At 36.6% G+C, this 17476-nt stretch overlaps 3 protein-coding genes across 8 annotated transcripts; 1 reads left to right on the plus strand and 2 right to left on the minus strand.

Moving 5' to 3' along the window:
• Positions 1 to 632: 632 nt before the first annotated feature.
• LOC127790505 (uncharacterized) lies at positions 633 to 1679 on the minus strand. Its single transcript, XM_052320048.1, has 2 exons — positions 1395 to 1679; positions 633 to 1271 (listed from the first exon to the last, which is right to left on the minus strand). The coding sequence occupies exons 1-2, from the start codon at positions 1660 to 1662 to the stop codon at positions 748 to 750; spliced, it is 792 nt and encodes a 263-aa protein (XP_052176008.1). The 5' UTR covers positions 1663 to 1679; the 3' UTR covers positions 633 to 747.
• Positions 1680 to 3123: 1444 nt separating this feature from the next.
• On the plus strand, positions 3124 to 5830 carry LOC127791026 (pectate lyase-like). Its single transcript, XM_052320756.1, has 4 exons — positions 3124 to 3344; positions 4229 to 4880; positions 4977 to 5219; positions 5380 to 5830. The coding sequence occupies exons 1-4, from the start codon at positions 3124 to 3126 to the stop codon at positions 5605 to 5607; spliced, it is 1344 nt and encodes a 447-aa protein (XP_052176716.1). The 3' UTR covers positions 5608 to 5830.
• A 704-nt stretch (positions 5831 to 6534) lies between these two features.
• On the minus strand, positions 6535 to 16790 carry LOC127790367 (isochorismate synthase, chloroplastic). 6 transcript variants are annotated; one of them, XM_052319849.1, is made up of 16 exons: positions 16514 to 16784; positions 16237 to 16434; positions 13800 to 14053; positions 13083 to 13200; positions 12859 to 12975; positions 11366 to 11512; positions 11135 to 11209; positions 10973 to 11041; positions 10071 to 10189; positions 9899 to 9956; positions 9288 to 9398; positions 8912 to 8996; positions 7847 to 7944; positions 7480 to 7572; positions 7194 to 7269; positions 6535 to 6882 (listed from the first exon to the last, which is right to left on the minus strand). In XM_052319849.1, exons 1-15 carry the CDS (start codon positions 16622 to 16624, stop codon positions 7198 to 7200), a joined length of 1725 nt encoding a protein of 574 aa, XP_052175809.1. In that variant the 5' UTR covers positions 16625 to 16784; the 3' UTR covers positions 6535 to 6882; positions 7194 to 7197. The 6 variants fall into 6 exon arrangements, 3 of the variants coding, with proteins under 3 accessions (XP_052175809.1, XP_052175808.1, XP_052175810.1); XM_052319848.1 differs by having other exon boundaries at positions 6535 to 6904; positions 16514 to 16780; XM_052319850.1 differs by lacking the exon at positions 12859 to 12975 and having other exon boundaries at positions 6535 to 6904; positions 16514 to 16781.
• Between the last annotated feature and the right edge of the window lie 686 nt (positions 16791 to 17476).

Genomic DNA, 17476 nt, shown 5'->3' on the forward strand with positions numbered 1-17476 from the left:
GAACCCAACATCCTAACCTAATTAACTACTCTTAAAGAGGAAAAAAGAAAAAAGAAAAACAACCCTTTTTAGATAAAATATATGTCTAATTCAGTGCTGGAATTGGGAGCTGTTTGGAGTATCCTTAATTCCTTGAAGCTGGTGTTTGTCTATTCTCTGCTCGAGTTGAAGTCCAACTAGATGGCATTCTACTTCTTGCACATGAATTAGTCACTAAATGGACTGGATCTGGCTCAGATTCTGCTCATTGACAGGGCCTGGAATGGGGGGCTAAATGGGGAAACTGACTTGTTTCGAAGCTTTATGCTTAAAGGTATATGTATGTGCAGGTGAAGAGCTTAGCCTCTAGTCACTCATGGCTGCCAACACTCTGATACTGTCTCGGCATCTGGCCTGCAAATCTAAGAAGCTTCTTCTTTCCCTGTCAGGCTTCTGTCATTCAGTGGAATGTTTACGTAATGGTTCTACTTTTGCTGTTGAGTTATTGGACTGGTTATGGAATCTGATCCTTTTCAGCCATAAAGTGTTTGGAATTGGAATTGATGCTTCTGATTGTTCATGGCTTATTCCTCTTGAGGATGATTATCTGATGAGCTTGAGCACATGGTAAAAGAGGGAGAAATATGTTTTCCTTTTCTTTTTCTTTTTTTTGGGTTTTTCTTGGAGAACCGCAGCTGCATAGACCGAGTACCATGCCAACTAGTTTGAAGTTTTAACATTAGTAGACATTGCTGATCAATTACATAGCTATGCAGGTGAAAGATGCTTCTTGGCTCTGGTATTCGATTGCAATTTTCGCGACACGAAAACCCCTAATGAAAATGCTATTATAAGTGCAGTTATAGTCCCACTGTTCTTGATTATGATCTCCACAACACTGCCCATCAAACCAGCCTCCTGCTGCCTTGGATTCACTCTGTTAGGGTCCTCGAATCCTTCATCCGGGCAAATTCCCTCCCTCTCTTCTTCTTCTTCTTGCTCTTCTTCTTCTTCTTCTTCTTCTTCTTTCGCGTGCTCATGTTGCCTTTCCTCTACAATGTTGGCTGTTCCATGTCGAGGTTCTCCCTCTTGATCTTTCGCCTTCTTTGGGACGATCACATACAGTATCTCGCCTTCATATTCTCCACATATACTGTACTTGTCTGAATCTTGTGGCACTCGAAAGGCCTGCTCAAAGAGGGTAATCTTGTTCTCGTTTTCTCCCTGCTCTCCACTAACCAATAGATCGCCATGCTCATCAATTCGAAGCTTCAACTGTTCCTTGTTGAATCCTAAAAGACCGACGAATTGTTAGAAACTTAAACTCTTAGCCACCCTCATCCCAATTCCATATCTTCATCTGCAGGGCAAACAATGATCAAATTGGAACAAGAACAGAGTTGAAGCTTCATTACCAGGAAGACGAACAACCAAATAGTGGCAAATTGAATCCTCTGCCCAAGAGGAAGAAGAAGAAACAAACCCCTCAACCTGTTGCCTTCCTCCATAATCGGCCATTGTTGAGCTCTCACCAAACTGTAGATTATTGTCTGTTTCAAGATCCTGTCTTCTGTTTCCAGGATGGTCTATTCTCAGATTGCTTTGCTTGTAAACTGTAGCTTTCTTATTCCAAACTTCCCCTGGAATGGGGAAAAGAAGTATTCTTTGCTTGGACATGTGCATTTTTATGATTAGGATTCACTTTGAATGATGTTACTTTGATGTATAGTTATAATAAATTAAAATTCTTGTGGGGGTGTGTGTGTGTGTGTGTGTGTATCATCACCATTGACGTACAAACAGGTGGACAAGCAAACATTCATGATGGCTAAGACAAGTAACAAAGATTGAAAGGTCAAACTGAGATGAAGATTAGCCATCTTAAGAGTATATAAGATAAAATAAATGTTTTCTATATTATATTGATGGTGTTAGGGTTTGAACTCTGGAAAAAATATGAGTTGGACCCAGGTGATGATGACCTAGATAGCTTGTATGGCTCTGGGGATGCCTAATTCCTCCAATGTTGGGCTCTTGGAATGATAACAAAACAATGGCGCGATTTAAATTTTTATTTTTGTATTTTTATATATATTTTTGTGTGATTACTTAAATTTTTTATTATTTCGATTATACTTATACACTTGTATTTTTAAATTAATTTAACACATGTACTTTGATTTTTTTTTTGTACTAATTGAACTTTTTTTTTATTTCTATTACACCTATATATTTATATTTTCAAATCAATTTAATCTCTATATTTTAAGGTGTTAAAAAAAAAAAGGTTAAATTGATTCACCTCTCTTCATTCTTTTTTTTTTTTTTACACATCAAAGTACATAATTAAAAGTGACTTGAAAATATAGGTATAGGGATGAAAATATCGAAAAATTTGAATTACCACATGAAAAAAAAAAGAATTAAAATATAGGGGTTAAATTACCTCGAAAGTGCATGTCAGGGGTGTAATTGAAACAACGAAAAGTTTGAGTAACCACACAAACAAACAAAATGTGAAAATACAGAAACAAAAATATAGGATTGGCCCAAAATAATCGAAAAATTTGGTAAAGTTTCCTTTAAGAGCACTCCTAAGTTGACTATTATTCATAATAATTTTGAAGAAGAATAGAGATATGAAGATAATTTATATATCCAATAAGCTCAGAGTTCATGAAATAATTATTTTAGAATTTTCATAAAACATCGATTATAGTAAAAAGATCACTCTTATATGAAAGTGGGTTTTTTCTTATTTTCTATCCTTACATTTAGCTTTTCTAGTCTTGCGAGTGAAAATACCATGACCAAGTCCCGATAACCTAAATATCTAGGATCAAGAAATTGTCTCGTGACCACAATTAATCAATACATATATCATATCTCTTATAAAAATTCGATAACTCTACAACAATATTATACAATCCAAATATATATGTATATATATATAGCACTTTTCATGGATCCCTAAATAGATGTCCCTTGGTGTCCATTGCTAGGGGCAGTGGCCTGCCCCTCTTTCCTCCCTGCTTCTCATTTTTCCCATTCCCATTGCTTCATGTTTACATTCTTTTAAGCACCCCATAATTGTCTTCCTCTTCACAATTCATTCCCCATCCTCACTGGAATTAATGGTAAGAAATGCAGCTGTTGGCAGCCATGTTTGAGCTTAGGATTCTCTTCTTAGTTTTTGTTAGCCTGCCGGTGGTCGTGGTGGTTTCCGCCACAGCCGGAGTTGGTGTTGGAGGTGGTGACGACAGGGTCTGGCAGAAGCGTGCCCACGAAGCCAAGGTGGCCGCTCGCCATGCCTATCACCCCGATCCTCATAGTATCGTCAATCATTTCAATGAACGTCTTCATTCGTAAGTTTGTTTTCTTATCTCAAAATTATAATATTTAGTACTCGTTTTATTTTCATGACAATTTTTAATTAATTTTTTTAGTAAAATATATTATATATCTTAAAATTTGATATAAATAAAAAGTACTCATCATGTTTTTAAAATTATAATAACTACCGTTAGTGTTCAAAAATTGTATCAAATTAGTTCCTATTGTTATATTTAAGTTATATGGGATACCCTTTATATCTTATATATTTACACAAATTCTTTGAATTTAATTTAATGGTGAAAATGTGATCATTTTGAAATTTGAAGTACTCCTAATTTGGTCAAATTCATATTTTCACACCTATACTGTATTTTTATTATTTCAATTACGCTCTTGAAATTACATATTTAAGTCAATTTAATTTTTATATTTTAATTTTTTTTTCGTGTGTTAACTCGAATTTTTTGTTGTTTTGATTATACTTTTATATCTGCATTTTCAAGTTAATTTAACTCTTATACTTTGATATATTAAAAAAAATAAATCAATTTAATCTTATTTTCTTACGTGTCAAAGTAGAAAGATTAAATTAACTAAAAAATACAAATACAATGGTATAATCAAAATAACAAAAAAAATTAAATTCTCATAAAAAATATCAAAATATAATAATTAAATTGACTTGAAAATATATATATCCAAGAGTTATAATCGAAATAACAAAAAAAATCGAGTGGTCACACAAAAAAAACATAAAAGTACAGGACAAGAATATGGATTTGGCCCTCGTAATTTATTGTAATGTCTAAAATCCGAGATATTAAGTCGGGTTTAGTAATTTGTTTTTTTTTTTAATTAAATAGAGTTTTCTATTATGATATAAGGAGAAAATTGTTTGGATATTGAATTGAAGGGACAAGACAAGTGAGAATGGCACAAGGAGGGAACTAAGGAAGCACACCGGCCCGTGCTTGGCCACGAATCCAATTGACCGTTGCTGGAGGTGTGACCAGAACTGGGCCGCCAACCGCATGAAGCTCGCCGACTGTTCCATCGGCTTCGGCCGCCACACCACCGGTGGCAAAGGCGGCGAGATCTACGCCGTCACTGACCCCTCTGACAACGACCTCGTCAACCCTAAACCGGGCACCCTACGCCACGCGGTCATCCAGCCGGGACCCCTCTGGATCATATTCTCTCGCAGCATGACGATCAGGCTGAGCGAGGAGCTGCTGGTGACCAGCGATACGACCATTGACGGCCGCGGTGCCACAGTTGCCATTGTTGGCGGCGCCGGCTTCACCCTGCAGTTTGTGAAGAATGTGATCATCCACAACATCAAGATTCACGACATCAAGTCTGGCAATGGCGGAATGATAAGGGACTCGACCACTCATTACGGCTTCCGAACAAGAAGCGACGGCGACGGCGTGTCGATATTCGGGTCGTCGAATATCTGGCTGGATCACCTCTCCATGTCCAACTGCGTTGATGGGTTGATAGATGTTGTTCAGGGCTCCACCGCCGTCACTATCTCCAACTGCCACTTCACTCACCACAATGAGGTACGTATGGCTCTCCTCCACCTCCGCTCTGCTTAGCATTGAGAGAGATACAATTAAATCAAATCCTACAATCAAGTGAATGGCTCATGTCTGAAGGTGTTGCTGTTTGGAGCAAGTAACACTTACTCGGAGGATTCGATAATGCAAGTAACGGTCGCATTCAACCACTTTGGGAAGGGATTGATGCAGAGGATGCCGAGAGTGAGGTGGGGTTTTGTGCACGTCGTGAACAACGACTACACTCAGTGGCTGGAGTACGCCATCGGCGGCAGCCAACATCCGACCATCATCAGCCAGGGCAACCGCTTTGTTGCTTCCGCCAACCCCTTCACCAAAGAGGCAAGCCACATTATTCGTTAGGAATAGAATCGAATGGCATGCATAAACCAAGAGAAAGAGAATTAATGACGCAATCTTTGCAACATCACACACTGCCACAAGATTATAGTCTTACCAACTAAGGTTCGTGTCTTCTCCAATGGTGTCTGTGTGTGTGCAGGTGACTCGAAGGGGCTATGCACCAGAGAGTGAGTGGAAGACCTGGCTGTGGAAGTCGGAGCAAGATCTGATGGTGAACGGAGCCTTCTTCGTTCAGTCTGGAGACCTGCATCAAAAAATTCAGGGCTTTCGGAAGAAAGATTTCCTCTCTCCAAAGCCGGGGAGTTCTGTAAGCAGGCTCACTCGCTTTTCGGGTGCTCTCAAATGTCTAGTAAACACACCATGCTGATATGAATAGTTTATATGCAAGTGTAAATGGATCTACAAACAGATCCACCTTGTGAAAATAGTGTACTGAAGTAGGGAGACTTGAGAACAAGATGTGCCAACTGAGGGAGACAGATATGGAGAGAAGTTGGCAATTTAGAAGAATATATGTACAGTTAGTCTATTTTCATTAATCACTAAATGTATTTCTGTCTACTGCATCTTTTAAATTTCAGAAAGCTATTACAAACATAATTCCTATATATATAGAAAGAGCAATCAGAATAATGCAAACACACTGAGAAATGTCAATTCTCATATAAATGTATTCACCATGGAACTTGCTGGGGGCATTGGAGGTCTTTACATACACTAATCAACTCTGGTAAGGTTCAACCAGACGAAGGTCAATCTGCCAAACAGTCGCTTATGAAGGTGAAGGAAAAGACTTGATTATGCAACTCCAGAGTAAGCAAATAAGCCAAGAATTACAGAGTTAAAAGGGGGGCATTCAACCCTGGTTCAACATGGTTTGAAAGAACAAACTAGTATTCTTATTATAAGTAGCTCTAATACTGACAATTTGTGCTCAAATTTGTGTGTGCCTATGGCAAAAAGTGATTACGAGATACTATACAAGAACTTTCCATACTATGCTGTTTTATCAAGAAGGATAAAGTCTCCATGCACAATAGGACCACTTGATTGATAACATAGAGGCAAGTGATTCTTCCATGAAGATCTAGTAAAGAGCGTCCCAAGTGCACAGAATTCCCCTCTTTGCGGGGGTCATATTTGCATGCCACATTTCCCTTTCTTTTTTGCAAACAGGCTGTTTTCTCTTCCATAAGATACCAAATCCAGAAATAAAAAACAGTATCACCAATCATACAAACAAGAAGAAGAAGAAAGTGGCATATGAGAGGTTACAAAGTCAAATGAAATGCTATCTCATCAAAGAATGTTTGATATTGCCTCTTGTAGGTTTTCAATCCAATCCACTAAATCTCCTATGCTAGGAGCTCATACATGACACATTATAAAATAATGAACTGAGTGAAACAAAAAAATGTACATATCTATACAGGCTTATTATCAGCTGAGAAGGGGAAACCAGCCTAAGAAGCAAAATCTCAGTTTGGTCTGTCCTTTGGACGAGACATTTTGACCTGCAGCTTCAATCAGATATAATTTTCTCCAATGAATTTTCGATACCATGTCCTCTTAATTTATCTATCACCACTTAACCATACTCTTCAATCTTTGTCGAACAGTCACATACTTTCCAAGTCCAAAACTGCTGTCACCACATGAAGGACCTAGAGTTAATAGCTAAATGTCAAATAAGATATACTGAAGATTAAAAGAAATTAAAAACTGAAAATCAGCCATTAACACTAGTATTAACAGAGAAGTTATGAATGCATAGAAACAAAAACCAATGGTAGAGATTTATAATCAATGAATTCCATTATCAAAAATCATAATCATTTTTGCAAACCATTTTCACAGTCATTCCCATCCATTCTCAATTTAATAAACTATCAAAAATGGAATGTTGGCATTATGCTCTAATTTGCAAATATTTGGTTGAGCCACAGACAGAACCTCTTCAGCTGATAATTGTGGCATCACCCTTTCTTGACATCAGGAGATGCATCTGAACTTTCGTCAATTTTGTAAACTGCAAAAAGCACAACAAACACAAGGTAATACTCCTCCCCCTCACCAAGAAGCATTTCCAATGATGCAAAAGCGATAGACCCTCAAGACAAGGCTTTACATATTTAAAATAAGCATAAAAAATAGATGATGCAAGTTACAGTTCTACATAAAATGCACATTTTCATTCAAGCAACACAACATACTTGCATACTCTCTCACAAACACAAACCTGAGATATCTTCAGTTCCAGTTCCTCCCATTCTGAAGATGAATTACTTCCTTCAACTATGCCAGTTCCAGCATAAATTAGTGCACCAAGACCCTATTTAAGTTTGATAGCATACATTATTTTGGAAATAAAAAATCTATAAATAAAATATCTCTAATACTATTGACATCTATACAGATATTTTTAGGTCAAATTAAACTGCTAGAAAAAATAACCCTATTTCTCTTACTGCTACGACAACTTTTCAGCAGTTCTCTCCAATATAAAGCTATTTTTTACCTTTAAAGTGAAAGGCAGGTGTTACATTTTCAACTTTCCAGTGTAGTCTACAAATATGTTTCGGTGACACATTACACAAGTAGCTTACCGTTTCCACCAATGCAGACCTTATTCCAACAGCAAACTCACTCTCTGCTCCTCCCAACCAACCAACTGGGCCAGCATACATTCCTCTGTCAAATGTTTCTGTCCAATATGTGAAATAACTTAAATGTGGCAGTATCAGAAAAGCATTTGTGCCTTGAGATTCATCAGGAGTTCAGAACATCTTAATTAACACAGCATGTAAGGAACAAGCCAAAAAAGTTTAATCATTACATGATCTGCAAGTGATCCTGAGGAAACGAATAAAGGTAAATTGACACTCCCCCCTCACACCCCCCCCCCCCCCCCCCCTTCCAGGCATGCAGGCACAGAACCAAAAAGAAAAAGGACCCAGCAAGAAATGTGAACTTTTTAGCTATAAAACTGTATGAGAGATGATTACTTGAAACGGTTAAGGAGGGAATCCTGGTTTAAATGTTTAGTATATAATTTATTTATTAAAAAGGGTAAAAGGAGGGGATTACTGCATACTCTCCTCTAAAACGTGACCTCACTGACTCCTATTCTTCTCAGTCTTGGGGAGGAGAACTAGATAAACCATAGTTGTACACCTAACCTTAGTCAAAGGATGAAATTGGACAAAATGCCCTTCGTACAAATGTTTGGATAGGAAACTGCTATAGCAGGTTGGCCTCCCTAATCATGTGTGAAGGAAATGGGCATGGGTCTAACCCACAATCTCACTAGAAGTGACACTTTTACCAGTTATACTCATTCTAATAGGTTAACAGCTTCAGTAGAAAATGTTTAGTTTATTTCTAGTGCAATTATTGTTAAAATAATTCTTGTGTACCCCTTCCATCGATATTAAGTGATGGAATATAGACCAGCTGCAGTAAGTGGTAAGTTTAACAGGAAACTATTAAACACAATGTAATATTTCCTCCAAGCAAGATCTCACTTTCGTAGGTAATCAATGTTTTTCATGTTTAATTTTATGTTTATTGAAGCCCATAGTTTCATCTTAAAATTTCTGTTACTTAGATAAGGTGAATCAACAATAAGTTTGAAGATTCCAGAAGAGAAATATCTTAAAATGTACACGTACCAGTTTCTGCAATTAGAATCCGTGCCTCCTCTGTGGGAAACCCAGAAACTGCTGGAGTTGGATGAAGGGAGGACAAAATCTCAAACTGATAGCAGACCAGAAATTTGACTTTCATTATTAAGCAAAGTACAAGAGACCAAGCTATTAGGCACTCATCATGAAGACATGAACATCAAAATTGAAGTTTAAATATTTTAATATATATTTATAGTAAGTAAGATAAACATTAAAGCTTTCAGCTCAAGAAGAGAAGTTATATTGTTAAGCAACAGAAGTCTGATACAGAAGAATGTACAAATAGAATGCAAAGTTAAGATCTGAACTAATTAATTTAAGTAAAGGTGAAACTCAATTGCTTGACATGTCAAAACTTTACCTCATCATCTTCACTTCTCAGCGTCCCTCTCAATTGGGCATAGAGATGTTGGATTCTAGAGAGCTTTCGGATTGCCTTTGTTGGTTCAACTAATACCCTGATACATACAGCCTGCATAACAGAATATGTGCAAAATAATCATGTTCCCAAATTGCTATTGGGAGTGCAAGTGGTTAACAATTCAAGTGCTGCCTGAAACACCTGGTTTGCTGCTCCAGATTGTGTACATACTACCCTATTGACAGAAGTAGGGTTTGATGAAACAGAACTACAGAAGACTCAACTAGCTATGTTGCAATCATGACATACACCCCATTGCCACCAGATAACATCATTGATAACTATGTTAACCATCGATCTCTAATCAAGTAAGTGGTACAAGCACCAAAGGGTAGTTGACCAAACCCTACTAGACAAGGAAGTAGCACAATAACTGAGAGGTGGGGGAAATAGAGAATCCCCACCTTCCCTATCCACATAATGACACTAGCCTCTAAAGAAGTTCTAAGCAACTTTCCAGCTGAAAGGAATTGCAAAAATAGAAATTGCAGGAATGCATTCCCTTTCAAACAGGAATCATCAATTCTTTGAGAAAGTATTCAAGCACTTGCCTCTAGCTTTCTTCTTATGCATTCTCGTACTATGCTAAATTCATGATGGTCTTTGAAACTGCAAGATGAATTCAAGAAAACAGTTAAAGACAGAAATAGTAATATTAACAAAACCTAGTGAAGTGTAAGAATCATGAATGCACAATTACATAAATGAAACAACAAAATAAACCTGGAAAGCAAATCAAGTTCTATCTGAAGATCTAGGGCCTCAGATGCACCTCTAGGTCGTGTTCCAGCTAAAGCCTCGCTAAAAATGGCATGCCGGTTCCGGTGAAATAGTTGCTCTGGCTAACCACATAATTTATGTCAATGTTTAACAAATATAAATAATGGCCAGCTCGAGAAAATTACACCTTAGGGAATGGTTATTTTAAATGTATTAATGGGCCAACATGAATAAATTAAATTTTCTGTAAAATTGCTTTCATCTAGATAATATCAGATCTTTATTACTTTGATTTCTCATAGCAATTGGCATAAAATAAATAGCAACGGCACATATTCCAACTAACAGAAAAAATAATGGCACTAGATCAATACAATAAGTATATTTCTAAAATAGCACCACGAATGAATAGGTATAGTAGAATAAAAGGTGCAGAAATTGGAAAAGAAATAATAAACATACTGATAGACACATCAAAGCATTGATGCGTAGGTCATGTGTTGATTGGAGAGTGTTTGATGTTTCCAAATATACCAAGCTTGCTAATCATACCATATATAATGAAATAGAAGATACTTTTGGTTCTTTAAATGGGTGGATGGTATCAAGAAACCTCTAAACAACAACAACAACAATCCCATGCCTTAATCCCACTAGGTAGGGTTGGATACATGAATCTAAACATCCAGCCATCTCTATCTATGGTCATATCCTCTATAAGGCCATTATTATGTTCCATGCCATGTTTAAGGGCTTTCCACTAAGTTTTCTTTAATCTTCCTCTTCCTCTTTTGCCACAAAACTTCCTACATTTTATCCACTCGGCCCCACAGAAAAACAAATAAGCAGTGCAAGAAAACGAGTACAAGAGCTCTGATTGAACAATAAAACATAGTCATACATACTGTGTTTCCAATGAATGCTGCATCATCAGAAGGCTGAAGGCAGAATTGATAAGAGTTCGTTCCTTCAACCTGAAAGTAGTAATTCTAGCAGTATTTACCTGAGACTAGAATGTTTTCACATTAAAAGTTGACTGAAGCAAAACTAAGATAAGTAACTAACACCTGTAAACAAGCTAGCCACATTAAAGGGTCAATATCAGTAGCAGTCACGACTCTGTTGCTGCGTGCAAGAACAACCTGAATTTTTGGGATAAAGACACAAGAAAATCATCATAAGATGGTATAAAGCTGTGGATCTGGGCAACAAATGTATTAACTGCCAAAGGCAATCATTGAAGCTAAGGAGAAAGTACTGGACTCTAATAAATGAGGCACATTATGCATTAGATTTACCTTAATAAGTGGTGAGTTATTACTTTTTATCATTTGCAGAGCCCTCCTAACAGAATCGTCCCAAGACATCCTATTGGGAATGTAATTGCTGCTGAGGATGAATGTATTAGGAGCTTCTTTTGGTAATCTTCTAATAAAAGAGGAAACCTACATCATCAAGGACTAAGATAATAAGAAAGAACAGAGAATGGACCTTGCTCTTCTCACTTGCATGAAACAAAAAAGATGGGGCAAATGGTAAAAAATGGGGAAACAGAAAAAATAATTAAGGGTAAATTACACTAGCAAGCTGTGAGGTTTGGATAAAATACACAATGTATCTTTGGGTCTTGAAAAGTAATGATGGCCTCCCTTATTTACCTACTTCATATCAGATTTACCCTCACCCTTTAAACCACCATCAGTTCCTGAGGTTCAGTGAATTACTTGCTAATTGTTTTAAATTGCTAACCCAAAACCCTCATCACCACTACTGTTGCTACCATCCCCAAATCCACCATCTAAAAACCCCACCAGAACCACCCACCCCCAGTTCTCTCATCCTGCAATATTTAGCTGCCCCATCCAACCCTATCCCATTGTACCACTATCAATTCCACTCCTTGATCCTCCAATCTACCATTTGCAACCTTCAACCAAAATATACAACCAGCAATTTCAATACCCCGCCATTTCTACATTAGGATACTATATGAACTTGTTCCTTCTTTCCTCAGGCTTTGTTTGGGTGGAAGTCAGAAATGGAATGGAAAGTAAAATATTTTCACCTAGTTTGGGAGAGCAGGAGATGTTAAGTAACGTAAAATAATTTCTTCTTGTTTGGCAGAGCAATGGGAAATGGATGAAATAGAAGCATACTAAACAACAAATTACCATTAATGCCCTCTTAATGAAAACAGAGAGTTTTGTTAGGTTAAGGGAAAGTTTAAACTTTTAAAAAATTAAGCTAATGTTGTCAATGCAGAGTTAAATTTTCTATCAATTTCCATTTTCATACATTCTCCCCCAATTCAGAGGAGACAAAAAATAAAGCTTTGAAGAGAATGGACGAAAAATTCATATTATTATTCTCTCTTGAAAGAGAACCCTCTTCCATCCATCTCCATTTTATCCCCCTCTCCAAAGTAGACTGTTAGATCCCCATCTTATGTTATATATTTATGCATATATCATGGTGGGCAAAGTTTTTAGATATGAATTCATTTGATATTTAGAAAAAGAAAAAAGAAAGACAAATGTTTATTTGCTTATTCTGAGAAAAGTTTTGTTAACTAAAATGATATTTGGTTTAAGTGTTCGACTTGTATTTTACTAAAAAATCCATTTTAAAATTCAAGGGCAATACAAGCACTTTATGATCAAGGTTAATTCTGCCAAATAACAAACACAAACAGGGGAGATCAGAGAAATATCACAAAACCAAGGAATATCATGTGTATTTTAGCCAAACCTCGTGATTTACCCAAAAATCAATGATCTTGCCAGCAAGGTACCTGTTCCATAGTGCACTGGAGTGCAGTTATTGCTTTTCCGTATGTCCATGAAAGAGCATTGTCCCATGCAACAGTTGTCACAAGCATTGAACTGTCTTCAAGCTCATCAAACTCAACCTATCATTTTATTGCTAGCAATGGGTGCTCATGGATACTGAAGATAGATATGACTTAAGTGTACACTCCAATTAGGAATATCCATGAAAGGAATAAAATTTAATTACCTGAGGAATCACAAAGTAAAATGAACCAAAACCCTTCCATTCAGGTGATATGCTAGTCCTTGCATCAAAGCGGATAGCCCCATAAGCACGAATCAGAGGGCACTTTGTTGAGAGGAACCTTAAATTAAAGGAACCCAGAAAAACAATATCAAGACTATATTTTTTAGCTAAGTATATTAGACTATATTTTTTATATACCAATTTTCAAATTGCAGAGACAATCATCTAATCAAATTCCAGCTGCTGTATATACATGCTTCACAAACAGAGTCCAATTAATAAATTATAGTAGTTCTATTTTCCTTTCAAATGCATTTGATGACTAGTTTCAATCCATTTCATTCATAAACTAGGACTACCCACCAGCTACTAAATGTGTCAACAGACAGGTACAATTATTCTGAAGAGTGAAATATTTTCATTAACAAGAGCTCTTTTAGAAATCAGAGAAGTAAAATGCCAGTGAGTTTTATGGGTGTTGCACCATTGCACCAGAACTTCCTCTAAAGTACCTAACAGATATGATGCCAACCAGAGAATGCCAATTCTTATAGAAGTTTTCTCAACAAAACTCAAGAATATTTGAAAATTTGCAAAAATGCTTGAAATCATCAAGATAAGTATTACTACACACAGCTTGAGCGCCTTCGCGACTAGTGTTGAGAAGCAGTGCATGAAACAAACCGAAAAACAAGAACACTGTGGAGAATTTGTTACCTCTTGATGGACCGCCAATCGTCGATGGAAAAAGGGCGGGAATGCCGGAAGTAGACGGCGGATCCAACGCCGGCCACACTGACCAATCTAAGGGCCGAAGAACTCCGGCTACTGCCATTGCCATTGGCATTTGAGGAATCGATGAATTGATCGGAGCCGACGGCTCCACTTCGACCGGAGAAAAAGCAGCGGGGAAGAAGCTTCTTCTGGGCGTGAAGCCAATCGATCGCTTCTATCTGCTGTTGGATTGGCACCTTTTCCACAACCCAATAGTGATGATGGCATTAATAATTCTAATTAATAAATTATTGAAATTAAAAAATTAATCTAAAATTTTAATAATTTTAAAAAAGTTTAATATTTTTTTGTAATTTATTTATTTTTTTATTTGGTTTGTTTTAATCAATCAGTTTTGATCAAATCTATATTTTTATTCTTATATTTTCACGTTTCTTTTATTTGTATATTAGAATTTTTCATTATTTCGATTATACTTTTATATCTTCTTTTTTTTAGTCAATTTAATCCTTACACTTTGATCATTTTTTGTAGCAATCTGAATTTTTTATTATTTTAATTATACCTCTTTATCTATATTTTTAAATTAATTTAATTCATGTAATTTGACGTGTAAAAAAATGATTAGATTAACTCATATCGCTTTACCTTTTTTTTTTTATATGTCAAAGTATATGCATTAAATTAACTTTAAAATGCAGGTTCAGGAATGTAATCGAAACAACGAAAAGTTCGAATTGTCTAACGAAAAGCTTGAGTTGTCACACGAAAAAAAATATTAAAGTACAAGAGTTAAACTGACTTGAAAATGCAGAATACTATTTTCGTGAGTAGGAGCATTCGACAAGCCAATTGACCCATCTAGTCTAGAATACTATTTGGATGTGTCTTTGTAATAACTTTCTCCCATCTGCGCAAGGGTTAGCCTTGATCCACTTATGGTCTCTCTCCTTAGGTTGTCTTAGATAGATTCTTGTTTCTTTGGGCAACTTGACCCTAAAGTCTATGTGTTCTTAGTATGTGTTAGTTTTTGTTGTACTTCAGTTTTTTTCTCGGGGTATGCCCAAAGAGTGATTATGTGTGGTTTTTCTTTTTTGTTTAATAAATTTAACAAATAACACTTATATACTAATTTATAAGGCCAATTACATGAAAAAACTAAACATTTTCGCATTTTTATGATTTTATTCAAACGTTTCAATTTTGGTAATAGATTCCTGATTTGGTCAATTGGTTTTAATTTTAATCATGGCTCAAATTTGATTCGAGAAGCGTGTGCACCCGCTAACATAGCACACCATCTAATATTTTAAAATATTTTGAGTAGACCCTGTGTTAACACATATGAAAAAAATAAAAAATAAAATGATGTTAAATACATATATTTAACATATATATGTGTGTTATATATATATACATACAAACCAAAGGAAGACAAACGAAGGATAGAGACAACAGCAGTCCTAGGTTGGAGGCTGCAACTAATCTAGAAGCTGGATGCGACAATGGAGATCGATCTAGAATCTAAAAGCATGATGGCCGATCGTTGACATCGATGGGGTCAGCTTAAGCGATTGACGATAAAGGCGAGGCGATCGTCAAGAACATAAGGTCATCGATCGCTTTTTGTAAAGTGATCGTGATCAGTAGAAAGCCCAGATCAGTCGTCAATCTAACTTCCAAATCGGTTGTGTCACCTTGAGCAGAAAGTGGCTATGAGCAAGAGAAAGCCTAGATCTATCCCCATCTCTAACTTCTAGATCAGTCGTCGCCATTGTCGTCTTTCTTCATCATCACCTCATCCTCTACCTACTTGCTTATATATATATATATATATAACATACACATATATATAACATATATATATATATATGTTAAATTTTTATTTTTTATTTTTTCACATGTATCAACGTGAATTCACTCAAAATGTTTTAAAACGTCAAGTAACGTGCAATGTTAGTAGATATACATGCCTTTCAAATCGAATTTAATTCATGGCTAAAATTATAGCCAATCAACCAAATCGAGTATATTGTCAAAATTAAAAAATTTAGATAAAATGATAAAAATGTGAAAGGATTCGATTTTTCCATGCTAATAGCCCTAATTTATAACACTTACAAATTTATAATAATTTTATTTAAATTTATTATTAAGTTTAAATAAAATTATTATAAATTTATGTGTATAAAGCGAATTTATCATACTTGTCTGCAGTTTGCAACATTTCCCGTATTTTAAAGATGGTGCAGGATAAGGAACTAGATTGCCTTCGTGGGAAACCAGCCACGTGGCACACACCCAGATGGCTGTGAGTTCGCTCTACTTCAGTTTCCGGGAAGAACTAGATTCTAGGAAACCCAGAAAACCAAACGGAAAGTTCAAATCGCGGCCGATTCATGATGAGTTGGGAACGTACCTCGAGGCGGATGATTCCAGAATCAAAGAGAGGTGGGTCGGACTTCATGTCGGAGACGGCGGAGCTGAGGCGGTCCATGGCCAATGCCGGCGAGGAAACGGCCGGAAAAGTCCGGGTTTCGACTTTTCCGACGGGAGATGTCGGGTCGGCCCCGCAACCATTCATGGACAGCGAACACAACGGAGGCGGCTGCAGCCTCTGCGCTTCCAACAGCAACACCATTCAACATGAGATTAGAATGGGAAATTGTAATTAATTAAAGTCTTAATGTACTTACTTGAGTGGAGAAGTGGAGTGAATGCCGCCTGGTAGAAATGGCAGATTTGCTTAATTCTCTGTCAATTAACCTTAATCCCATATTACAGCTTCCTAATTTGGTGGCAGCCATGAATGGATGTGAGACAGAGAGAGGGGGAGGGAGAGGGAGAAGGAGAAGGAGAGGTGTTTTCAGAGCTTTGACAGAGAGAGAGAGAGAGAGGGAGAGGGGTTTTCAGAGCTTTGATATGGGCTTTGGTCACCCCCATATGGAGTTCTTCTCCCATAAGGATGGGCTATTGGCTCTGATTGTGACACGTGTTTGATTGAAGCAAGTTCCCACCCGCAGCCCATTTTAAGTAAAAAAAGAGATACACAATGTATCTACATAAAGACGATATGATAACGTAATATAATATGGAAAGGTGATTTAATCCGCTCAAAAGATCAAATCAATAGGTCAAATTGATTCGGAAAAGCGATGTTGTGTTTTAACTCTCATGTTATATAATAATAATATATTAATAAAATTTATATACATAAATTAAAAAAAAAAATGATAAAGACAAACCAGCCATATGGCAAAGGGAAATCAATGGTTAAAAAGAGTTGATGGTGGCAAAAAGTGTAGCGTCCAACGTTGATGGTAGCTAAAAAAGAAGAGGCGAAGGATAGCTGAAAGAGAAGAGGGGAAGGAGTCGTTACTCAGAAAAGACCAACTAGTTGAACAGACAATTGGATATTGCGACTAAAGAAGAAGACGAGCGAACAATCGGAGACAGTATCAATTAGGAAGCGTATGATCGGAGAAGACAAAGTAAGAGGTCTTGTCGACAATAAAAGATTGAAAATCGATCATGACGATCGAAGAAGGCAAAAAAACAATTGCGATGATCAAAAACATCAACTGCTAAGGGCTTATAGCAATCAATGATGTTCAAGGATTGCAGAGGATGGAGAGATAATTTTAAAACTTAAGTTACAT

This window comes from Diospyros lotus, chromosome 14, assembly GCF_014633365.1.
Source record: "Diospyros lotus cultivar Yz01 chromosome 14, ASM1463336v1, whole genome shotgun sequence".
NCBI lineage: Eukaryota > Viridiplantae > Streptophyta > Magnoliopsida > Ericales > Ebenaceae > Diospyros > Diospyros lotus.